The sequence below is a fragment of the Pygoscelis adeliae genome, unplaced genomic scaffold, assembly GCF_000699105.1.
Source record: "Pygoscelis adeliae isolate BGI_AS28 unplaced genomic scaffold, ASM69910v1 Scaffold189, whole genome shotgun sequence".
NCBI classification, from domain to species: Eukaryota; Metazoa; Chordata; class Aves; order Sphenisciformes; family Spheniscidae; genus Pygoscelis; species Pygoscelis adeliae.
The window spans coordinates 253,554-265,091 of record NW_008825543.1 but is presented as its reverse complement, the minus strand read 5'-3'; the positions used below and the strand labels follow the sequence as shown (position 1 = coordinate 265,091).

The 11,538-nt window shown below is 50.9% G+C and overlaps 1 protein-coding gene across 4 annotated transcripts; it reads right to left on the bottom strand.

Moving 5' to 3' along the window:
- Positions 1-28: 28 nt before the first annotated feature.
- AMPD1 (adenosine monophosphate deaminase 1) lies at positions 29-11,195 on the bottom strand. 4 transcript variants are annotated; one of them, XM_009331923.1, is made up of 16 exons: positions 11,103-11,195; positions 9,550-9,561; positions 7,532-7,706; positions 6,858-7,023; positions 5,575-5,737; positions 5,125-5,344; positions 4,568-4,697; positions 4,080-4,274; positions 3,695-3,826; positions 3,436-3,599; positions 3,176-3,302; positions 2,563-2,726; positions 1,425-1,545; positions 774-947; positions 472-582; positions 30-256 (listed from the first exon to the last, which is right to left on the bottom strand). In XM_009331923.1, the coding sequence occupies exons 1-16, from the start codon at positions 11,122-11,124 to the stop codon at positions 101-103; spliced, it is 2,232 nt and encodes a 743-aa protein (XP_009330198.1). In that variant the 5' UTR covers positions 11,125-11,195; the 3' UTR covers positions 30-100. The 4 variants fall into 4 exon arrangements, with proteins under 4 accessions (XP_009330201.1, XP_009330198.1, XP_009330200.1 ...); XM_009331925.1 differs by having other exon boundaries at positions 472-546; XM_009331926.1 differs by lacking the exon at positions 2,563-2,726 and having other exon boundaries at positions 29-256; positions 1,425-1,541.
- Between the last annotated feature and the right edge of the window lie 343 nt (positions 11,196-11,538).

Here is an 11,538-nt window from a genome sequence, read left to right as displayed (position 1 = left end):
GAGCACACCCCCAGGCAGGCCCGGCCCGGCCCCCGCTGGGCCCCAGCGCTGCCTCCAGCCGCGGCCGCAGGCCCCGAGGTCCAGAAGTCCATCCACACTCCTAGTCGGTTTTCAGGCCCTCGGCAATGAGGTTCAGCTCGTAGCACCAGGTCTCATAGCGGTAAGCCATGCGGATCTGAGCCACGTTTGTCTTCCGGATATCGTTGCCTTGGGGCCCCTCTTCCTGGTAGTTTTCACCCAGGAACTTGGCTTTCTCCTGACAGAGACAAGGACAGCGGTACAGACCTCAGAGGCCCCTGCTGGCAGCACCCGAGGGAAATGCTGGCTGCTGCCAGGCTCCCTCAAGCCTTCGCAGAGAAGCCCTGCCCTGAGCACACAGACAGAGCTGCTGTCTTGGTCCCCTTTCTCAGGCAGGCGGGGAGGGACCACTGCAGGCAGGGCCAAGCCCGCCTGCCGCAGAAGGGCACCCACCTCATGGGACAGGCCACACTGCAGGACACTGTTTCTGGCAATTTCACACATGTCACAGGTGCTGAGCTTGAAGACCTGGGCAGCAATGGCATACTCCTCCATCAGGGGCTCCTGGAGCCACAGGCTGTGTTTAGAGGCTAGCAGCTTCTGCCGGCACAGCCCATGCTGCTGCAAGGGCTGTCCCAGAGATGGCCCAGCATGCTGGACCCTCTGCAAATGCTGCTGGCTTCCCTGAAAAATGAGGCCCACACAGTCCCAGCCCCAGTGCTCAGACAGTAGGAGGTGATCAGCTCACACTGTACCTTGGTGTAATGAAACTGCATGGGATCATCAGTAGAAAGGGACACCATGAGGCCCTTCTGGTGGAAGTCAGGCAATGGATTCTTCGCATACTCCAGGAAGAGGCTGTTGTTGCTGAGTGGGGACATAGCAATGGGAATTTGGGCAAGGAAGTACAGATACTGCAACACCGGGCTCTGCAAAGATGAGCAGAGTTGCCAGGTTAGGGATAAAGTTGCTGCGCCCTCTACCTCTTCGGGGTCACTCCTCGTATCAGCCCAGTGCCCCAGCCAGGAAACCTGGTGCACAGAGCTCGCGTGCAAGAAAAGAGATAGGCAAGCTAGCAATCCTTCAGGGCCCACATGGAGCACGAGAGGCCAAGAGTGTTCAAACCTGTCTGATTTCAGAACTCAGCTGGCTCCAATGCTAACAGATGTATCCAATGATGGGTCTGTGAGGCTGAACCCCTGAAATCTGAGTAAGTTTCTCAGCTACATCCCCAAACATGCCTGGAGAAACCCAGAGAATCATGTAACATCTGCTTGAAGCCAGGCTGTCTCTGTCAGTCTAAAGCAGAGGCACAATTAACTGTCAGCTACAGTGGAGGCCAGCTGTGAACACGTTCTCCTCCTCTGCCATGCCTGGGCTGTTCTGTGGCAGACTACTCCACTTACCTTCTTGAGGTTGAGACCATGGGAGATATTATCTGCTGTCATGAAGGCTGCAAGCAGATGTGTGACGGCCCCGGCTTCCCCACAGTGTGGACGGAAGAGGAACGTGTTCATACCACGCTGCCTAGGCACACAGAAGAAGGACTCAGAGCAGGCAAGCAGCAGGGTTACGTGGCATGTGATGCAAGATTCCCTGACTTCAGGTCCAGCTCTGCCCCTGCCAGTGGGTCCCCAAGAATCCAGCTTGACCTAGGAGCACACTACTTGTTCTCTTTTCTCCTCTGTGCACGCAATAGATGCATCTCTGCAATCCCAAAGTTTTCACCCCAGTCCATCACGCTTCCTACCAAGGAGTGTTTGGATTGCTCTGGGACATGAAGCGCCAAACTACATTGGTGGCAGAGCAAGGAGAACATGAGCCGGCAGTGTGCATCGGCATCCTGGCCTGTATCAGAAATAGTGTGGCCAGCAGGAGCAGGGAAGTGATCGTGCCCCTGTACTCGGCACTGGTGTGGCCGCACCTCGAATACTGTGTTCAGTTTTGGGCCCCTCACTACAAGAAGGATGTTGAGATGTTGGAACGTGTCCAGAGAAGGGCAACGAGGCTGGTGAAGGGTCTGGAGAACAAGTCTTATGAGGAGCGGCTGAGGGAGCTGGGGTTGTTTAGCCTGGAGAAAAGGAGGCTGAGGGGACACCTCATCGCTCTCTACAACTACCTGCAAGGAGGCTGTAGCAAGGTGGGTGTTGGTCTCTTCTCCCAAGTAACTGGCGAAAGGACAAGAGGAAATGGCCTCAAGTTGCGCCAGGGGAGGTTTAGATTGGATGTGAGGAAAAATTTCTTTACTGAAAGAGTGGTTAAACATTGGAACAGGCTGCCCAGGGAAGTGGTTGAGTCACCATCCCTGGAAGTATTTAAAAGACGGGTAGATGAGGCGATCAGGGACATGGTTTAGTAGGCATGGTGTTGTTGGGTTGACGGTTGGAATCGATGATCTTGGAGGTCTCTTCCAACCTTAATGATTCTATGATTCTAAGGAGGGGCTCCACTTCTACAGCAACAATCAAACAGCTGAGACAACTCATGAGGCAGCCCCCCTTCTGCCAGCCCATCGCAAGTCCCTTAGCAGATCATGGGCCTCACCTGCGCAGGTTGTTAAGCACCAGGATGTTGGCATACATATAGTATACATAGTAGGTATAGGACGGGTTCTTCTCAGAAGTCCACTGCTCTGGCTTTGGGCTTTTAGTGCTGAACATGTGTCCACTATGCTTGGATTCATCATCCACGCTGTCAAAGCCAGTGATCTGCTTGGCAAGGTAACAAAAAAGCTGCATCTCAAAGCTCCCCACCTCATCATGCCCAGGTAGGCTGGCTTACCCTGCCCCACTGCAGCTTGCCATAGCCCAGCTGTAGCCTGTACCCCTGCCCCACCCAAGAGCAGATTCAGGGGCAAGATTGCAGACCTTGCTCCTCACAAACCCCCAAGCTCTATCAAGGGCTAGAAATAAAGCTCACACCAAACCACTTCTCCAGGAGGGGGGTGGGCAGCATTTCTCACAGCCCCACAGCAGCCAGCTCAAGGAGTCCGACCCCTCCCAGCACTTCTGGACACACACCCCCTTTCCCAGAATGTGGCAGTAGGGCCACAAGCCCACTGACATTTTCCATGTCAGAGCCAATACCCCATTTCTTGTGCACAAACAGAAATGTGAATGCTCACCACACCCTGACAACATCATCAGGTGACACTCACGTGGCGTAGAAAGACACTCAGCTCTTTGTGGGCTTGAGGATTGACAGTTGCCTCAAACACAGGAACAAAGATATTTTCCAGCATCTTCCCAAAGTGTGGGAGGAAATTCTTAGACCTGAACACATCACTGTGGACAGAGACAGGGATTAGCTGCTAGCAGAGGAACAACATGGCCCACTGTCCCCATAATCCCTTCAGGATAAAAAATGAAGTATAGTGCACTGTAAGGCACAGTGCATTCTCAGACCCACAGCACATACTAAATCCTGGGTACTTGGATCATCCACTTCATGTTGGGGGAATAGACCCGATGTTTGTTGAACCAGCTGGCTAGCTTGGGCCACTCCTCAGCTGATCGCCCATAGATTGAGAGGCGGGGCTCCACGTGCTGGTACTTGGCATCCTCCAGATCAGAGCCAACCTCCTGCAAACCAGAACAGACAGTTGTATGGGGACCCTCCAGCCCCTGAGCACAGCAGCACCACAGCTGAACTGCTCTCACCTCCCCTGTATTCTCACCTTGATGATGGTAGCAAAGTACTCGCCATTGATAGCGTTCTCCGTCTTCAGATAGAGGTCACGCAGCTCGCTGGCACCCACGGGGTTGTACTTGTCATTGAACTTGTCAAAGCGCTGAAATGTCTGCCGCCCCTGGAGTAGGGAGGATCAGGGGCAAATACTACACACACATACAGACACAGACACACACATGGTCCAAGCATACCAGCTGAGCAGGGACTGATACAAACAACCCAAAATAGGAAAGCCAGGAGCTGCTGCATCCTGCCACAAACACTAACATGCACAACATGTCATGGGTACACAGGGAGGGGAAAAGCCATGCCTACAGGGGTGGATGAGAGTGACCCAAGAGTGGTCTTACAGTAAATGCCCAACCACTTACAGCATGGACATCCAGGGAATCCACTGTCAGGTCATAGGGGTGCAGACTGAGCTGCTGGAAAAGCTGTTTCAGGGTGAGCTGTTTGCCTTTGGCATCATAAACTACACGGTCAGCATCCACACAGTATGATTTCTTGATGAAATGCAGAAGATGCTTCTGGTTCATGCACGCTGCAGCATGGATGTGTGTGTCCACCTGAGAAACCAGAGGGACAGCTATCTAGCTTCAAGTTGGGATGCTTGGGTACCATCACAGGGAGGCTAACAAACCCCTTAGGTGAGCCCAATTTGTGTGGAGAGCACGGCTCAGCCCAGTAGATGAACATGGCCTAGGCCAAGAGCAGCCTAGTCAGCACCATCCCATTAGCAGGAACAGCATAGGTGCCACAGACCTTGACTGTGTGTCAAGAACCTCCAGCTCTCAGGGAGGGGAAGGCACCAAGACAGCTCGTCTTCAGAGTCATTAGGGCTGTAAGCCTTGCCGTTTACCTTCCGGCAGTTGTAGAAGTCCCGGTGGGGGTTGTTCTTCAGCTCTTTCATCTCCTCCATCTCATTTAGCATTTCATGTACTTGGAACTTGGACGACAGGAACTTCAGGCGCTGATGAGTGTAGGTCTTACTAGTGAAAGCAAAGGGCAGAACAGTGACTGGGCTCCTTACGCCTCAACACAGGGGCATGGCCCATCAAACACAGGGATGCAGCTTTCACCTGAGGTGGAGGAGCTCATGCTGGCCTGGCCTGCTTCCCTAAGGTGCTTCTCCCGGCTCTACTACAGAGCTTTGAAAGAAGGCCTGGCCAGGTGTGAGCATACCTGCAGGGCATGTCTCCAATCCCTGAATGCTGACTTTGCTTAAGACCCCAACCAAGACAGCTGACAAGGGCCAAGGACACTTTGGTAGCCAGCAGGCTGCAGGTATGTCATCAGCGGGTTCCTCCCTCCTCCCAGGAAGAGGAGAGGGCAACCCTGGCTCTGCCCCGACCTCCCTCTGCCCGCTGAGGCAGGACCTGTTCAGCTGCACCCAGCAGTGCTGGGTTGTGCACTTACACAGGCCCCTGTGCAATCATGGCCAAGAGGAAATTCATGTCATCAATGAAGCGCTCGAGGCTGGGGTAGGGCAGGTCCTTTGGCTCATTTCTGCCAACTGCTGCCTTGTCTCCATAGATGTAAACTACCCCATCCTTCATCTGGACGTGGTATCCCAGGTCCTTGGCAACATTCTCGGTTTCAAAGGGATCCTGTCCATCCTTCACTGGCGGGGTGAACACTGGACCAAAAGGAGAATACCATGAGGCACAGGCTGCCAGCCAAAACCCCACAAGCCTGCCATGCTCCTCTACCCCAGGCAGAGGGCAGGGACAGCCCTGCCACTGTGACACTGAAGAGGAGGCCTGGGCAAGCAACTCCCTTATGGAGCACTTCTGCAACCCTTTTCTGACCCCTGCCCACCTCATACCTGAAGCCAGAGGGGAAAACCCTCCAGGTGCCTAGATGTACCTGGGCCAGTGTCACTCGCCGTCCAGACCTCGCCTTCGATAGCACGCAGGTACTGAGATGGGGTCCTGGGGAACCTCTGCACAGACTGCTGCATGTATTTCTCCCGGATGCACAGGGCACGGTACAGGCGTTTGCAGACAACTTCAAAATCTTCAACTGTCACCTGCAAGAGGGCTGTTGCTGAATGCAACCACACAACTGGAACCTAGCTGCTTGAGAGATACCCTGGTGCACCAAGATGTGAAGAGGACAATTTTGTTCACAGCAAGATACATACCTTATCATCCCCTCCCTCCCACTGCTCTGCCTGAGCAAGGCAAAGAAGGGATGATAAGCAAAGTCCTAGACATGGCAAAGGGAAGTTCCTCACGCCAGAACCAATGAATTCCAGCTGTCATCCCCTCTGACATTCCTCACTGCAAATTGTAGTTGGCACTGAAATGGAAGCCAGGCCTGGGCAAAACACTAAAAGCTATTTCTGGAGCCCAGGCTGAAACTGAAGCAGGACCAACAACGTACGCGGACCTAATGTGTCAAGAATTTTTGATTTACTGCAGACAAGTGTGTTGGGCAGTCAAGAGAGGTCAGACTGGAGCAGCACAGGAGAATACCATGCAGCACTTGCAGCTAGCTGCAGTCATGGCAGAAGGAATGTGCTGTGCACCGAAGGACTTTCAACTTCCCCTGATTTGTCCTCTGCTATGCAACTCCAAGCCAAGCAACCCGCTCCAGCCCAGGAGGGAGCAACCTGCCAGCAGTATCTCAGAAGCAGCACAAATGTAATAGGAGGCTGCGGAGGAGGAGAAGGAGGAGTTAGCATAGGATGTGATAGCAGTCCTGGTCAACTGGCTCTAGGTGACCCTGCTTGAGCAGGGGGCTTGGACCAGATGACCTCCAGAGGTCCCTGCCAACCTCAACCATTCTGGGATTCTGTGACGTGCATAGATCTCAGACAGATATAGCTGCGTGCAAGCAGGAGCAGGCTGCGACAGAATGAGCATAGCCTACCCTGCCATGCACTCCCCTCTGCCCTGTCTGGAGAATCCTATGGGAAGCATGCAGCACGCCACAGACTCCTGCTAAGGAATTCAGTTCCGGATCCTCCAGGAATGCAGCAGGGCACCATCAGATGCTCATGAGACACAGACTGAGCTGGAAAACACAGATTATCCCCACTGCACCTCGTACAGACTCCTGTGACACTGGGCACTACTGAGGGACAGGCAGGGACTAGATGATGTGGTAGTCAGCATGGGGAAGGGTATAGCCATGCAAGTACCTACCCCAGAGGCATAATCCCCAGTGATCTGTACCCGCCGGAAGTCAGGCACAGTCTGGTACAGAGGGGAGGTAGAGATGACCTCGTCAATAGTGGACAGTCTGGTTATAGACTTCTGAGCCACAGGGACTGCCAATGCAATTGTCTTCAGGCGGAGCAGGCGCTTCTTCCTGCCAGGGAGGAAAGCCTCAGGCAAAAAGCCCCGACTCCATGGCCACGTGCAGGTGCAGGGTCAGGGGCACTTACTACAGCCATGTTCCAACTGTGCACAACATGAATCATCTCACTGGTGCTTTCTGAGCACCTTAAACAGACACTGCCAAGAGTAGAGGCCACAGCACACAAAGTAGCCACAGACTTTCAAGCAAGGTCTTTGTGAGTCACACCTTTCCAGAGAAAGGTCTCCGAAGTCTCCCTCTCCAACAGCTCTATGGCCATTGCCGTGCTGACGCCCAGGGAACAGGCCAACGGCGTCTTTCTGCCCAACAGTGGGAACAGTTGGAGAGGAAACCCTGAAGTACCTGACATGCCCTGGGATCACCAAGGATTCATCCCATGGGTGTGGTGAGCTGTTTTCACAGGCCTTGATTTATGTTCCCCCTGCTTTTTTCCAGCTCTGGCTGGGGATGTGCAGACAATGCTCCTCTCCTTTCCCCAACTGCCCTGGTCGTTGCTCACCGCTTTTCTGCTGTGGCAGAGCTCTCCTGAAGCATCGTGTATGCTCTCATTTCCTGGTGTGAGATGGGGCAGATCTCTTCCACATCAAAAGGAGAGATCTCTTGCCTGATCTCCTCATCTTTCACCTCAGAGGCAAAGACCTTCTCTGCAAAGGAGCGTGTTGCCTCATCCACCTCTGCAAGGAGAAGGAGCAGAGTGCAGCGTCACACAGGCATCTGGTTCCCAGCCACCCTAACAGCAGTCAGCTTAATGCTCAGCTGTCATTTCCTTTTGACACTTGCACCGCCATGCTGCCTGGAAGACTCTGAGCAACCTCCAAAACTTGCTACAAGCTTACAGAGCCTGGGCCACACATAGTAAGCTGGAGACGTACCTAGACACTGCCAGCACATCAGAAAAGGTAAATACAACCCACAGTCCAAGAGTAGTGCAAAAAGGCCCAGAAAGAAGCAAGTCCTTGGGAAGGGCACTTATGCGAGCATGCACTGGGGGGAAGAGGGGAAGATTGGCAGAGCCCTTACAGCTCTAGGAAGCCCAAGACCCACTTGCTCCACAAGGCATCCAGCCAAGATGAAGACAGAGGTATAGATGGACAGAGCTGGCAGCCCAAGCACTTAGTTCTCATCATCACAGTGCAGCTGAAGAGCTCCTAGCTAGGGAACCATTGTGTGGACTAGACCCCTCTCAGCCCATCACGTGCAGCATGCAGCAAAGGTGCCAGCTAATATGGCCCTACAAAAGTTGCCATTGACACAAGGTTTGCTGGAGCTTTATGAAGTAGGAGAAAGAAAGTTAAAAGCCCTTCCACTGCCAACAAAATACCATAAAATAAGAACGCAAGGGCTCTTCTGGCAACATCTCCTGGAAGTGCACATTTGCATAGCAGCATATGGACACTAATTGAGCAGGTTTTGCCAACAGTTGGCAGCTCAGCATGAAATGTAGTGAGGATCGATGCTGAAAGACGGACCACACCATTGACATGTCAGACAGGACACGGTCAGCGGATAACGACCAAAGCAGAAAGGACTGACATGCATGGCAGAAGTGTGTCAAACCTGCAAGAGATTTTCAGTCATGAACCTAGCCATTTTTTTTCCCACAGGGTGTTGGGGGGATCAAAACAGTTTATCCCTGTAGCCCTGAATTTGCAGTTCCAAGGTCCCAGCTGTGGGTTAGTGGGGGGGGCATAACACAGGGGCTTCCTTTCCCTGCTGTTGTATGGTAAGGCAAAAGGGCTTGTGCTGAGCTACAAACACATGGGAAAATTCTGGCACTAGGTCCATTTCTCAGCAGTGCAATGTCACAAAAACAGTATTTCAGTAACAAAAGTTGCTTGCTGTTGTAAAGCTGTTGTATCATCAATGGGCCCCAACATGTTTCTTAGAAGACAAAATGCAGGTTTTTTGCACTATCCCACGATCGCCCACTGTTAGGGACTCTGGGATGACAGGTGTCTCAGCAAGAAATATTTTCTACTGACACATAAGGTCTCAGCAAACACAAAGCAGGAATAGGAGCACCGGGACACCATACAGTGGACTTCAACCTGAATAAAGGAGAAAGGAACATTGGATCTGTCCCCTCATGGATCAAATCCACGAGGAGCAGTATGCATTCAAAATAAGTTACTTTAGGCTGGATCTCTGTTAAAAAAAAAAAGGGGGGGGGGGAAACAAACCCCAAAAACCAAAGGTGTAAATAGGTGCAAGGGAAATTGCAAAATGTTTCACTTCCTGCCACATAGGAAAGAACTCCCCTAAAAAAAAAGTTTATCTCCTAAGCAGGAGCTCAGGGGTGCTAGGACAATATTCAACAAATAGCAGCTTCATCTATCAAAGGACCAAAAAGCTGGAACCATTCCATGAAACAGTGAGGTGCACAGCTGGCACCACTGAGAAATAGCATCTTTTCGAACTGCTGAAAGATCACCATGATCATGTAACTGCTTTTTGTTTCCAAAAATCATGTCTAGGCAGTAACACAGCAGAGCATATAAAAAGCCTAGCAATACCCACCTTTGTCTTCTGCTGTTTGAGATAAAACAGAAACAAAATAAAAAACAGATGTGATCAGCCGTTCAAAATCTAAGCCTTTTTGCCTAATCATCACATCAGTGATTAAAAAGGGATTAGTAAACTACAAGTTTAGCCAAAGCCTTCCACTTACACAAGAAAGAACAGTACTTGTCACTTTGTACAATATAAAGATATAAGTTTGGTGTTGACTGTTCCACGATACAGCCTCGGTGGTGTGCACATAAATGAACCACATTGCAGATGCCATCCAACCTGAGGCTCTTTTGCAGAGCTTCTGCCTTACAGGAGTCTCTGGGTTTCCCTGCAGCTGCCCAAGGGGAACAGCATTTTCTAAAACCCAGATCACCTCAGTGAACACTACAAGCAACTAACAGACATCTAGTCATCTAATAAGACTGAGCTGTCTTGGAAGGTCTCTCCCTGCACCCGCATCCAGATGCAGGGATGCAGAAGAGCATAGGAACAAGTTAAGAGGGCAGAACAGCATTCTCTTGCCTGAAACAAGAAAGCAAATATTTTAGTGACTCAGGGCACTGGGGCTGCTTTGCTATTTTTTGTTCATGACTCGCCATCCTTTGTGAAGATCAGGATGGATGGTCATTTCAAAGATGCTAAGTTTCATCCTCCTGCTGCCTATGGTCACATCTCCAGTTATTCACTAACAGGATCAGACAGCTCAGACACCGCAGTTCCACAGATCTTCACTCGTGGTCATACAATGTCGCATCAAAATTTTGGGGGTGCAACTCATGCCCTTTCCATCTGACCCAGAAAATTCAGACTGGAGCTCTGGCATCACAAGTCAACCAGTTGCTGACTTCCCACAGTCCAGCTTGCAGAACATACTCTCCTGGCATTTAAACTCCACGTATTCATTTGCAAACTAAGCATCCCAGAAATGCCTAGTTTGACCTTTCATCTCTTTAGTGGATGAAAATTACACTCATGAAGGTCAACAAACTCCCACTGACATTGCATGGCCAGGCTTTAATACTAGCTTCACGTACTAGGACAGTGTCTATCACACCACACAGCATTGCAATTCTAAACATACTCTTGTCAGAACTGTTTGGTGCCAATATTCTTCAAGGCTCTGTAATGAGTCACATGTCTCTCTGTACTGTTCTGCAAAGCCTGGCTGGCCCTACTCCTGCTGCCCAGCTTGTGTTCCCCATCCCCTCGGGATTGCAGCATCCCACATCTTCTGAGCTTAGCCAGGTTGACCACAGACTCCTGAAATCCTTTGACCCCTTCCACAGCAATTTAATGGTATCATTACAGGATACATTTACAGGATACGTTACACTGCAGGAGGGACAATATTTTTCTTCAGTACGAGCAGAGCAAGATTTAAACAATAATGCTATTTCTTTGCTGCACTATCCAAAAATGTCTCCAAGCAGGAAGAAAAATGCTCAAAGCCCCCAGCGAGTTCCCCTGGACTGCAAAGATACCACATCAAAATCTCAGAGGCTACAGGCTAACAAGCCTGCCCTGTGGCTCCTTGTGTCACTACTTGCTTTCAGACTTACCTGGAATTCTCACCCGTGACATCTTTGCAGCAAGTTTGCAGAGCCTCAGGTAACACCCTACTGTAACAGAGCACAAGTAGCTGACTGACTGCACAACAGCCTAACACTAATTTTACTGCTTTCCCTTCCCTGTAATTAGACTCTCCCACTCTAAAAGGAGAACGGAGGTCAACTATAAGACTATTTAAAGTGCAACCACAAGCACTTGCACTGAAACAGGTGAAACCAGGGCTCAAATTTAACTTTTTTTTTTTTAGTTAGGCTTTCATTATACATTTAGTAGAGTTTCACACCTTTTGTCTAGCCAGATGACTACTTCCCAAGATAGCTGCACCTTTCTAAAGTGGACTGTGGAAGTCAGTCTTTTAAGAGAGACTAAAACTGATGTCTTCTGTGCTGAACCAATGGTTTAAAGGAAATTCCTAAGGCACATGGC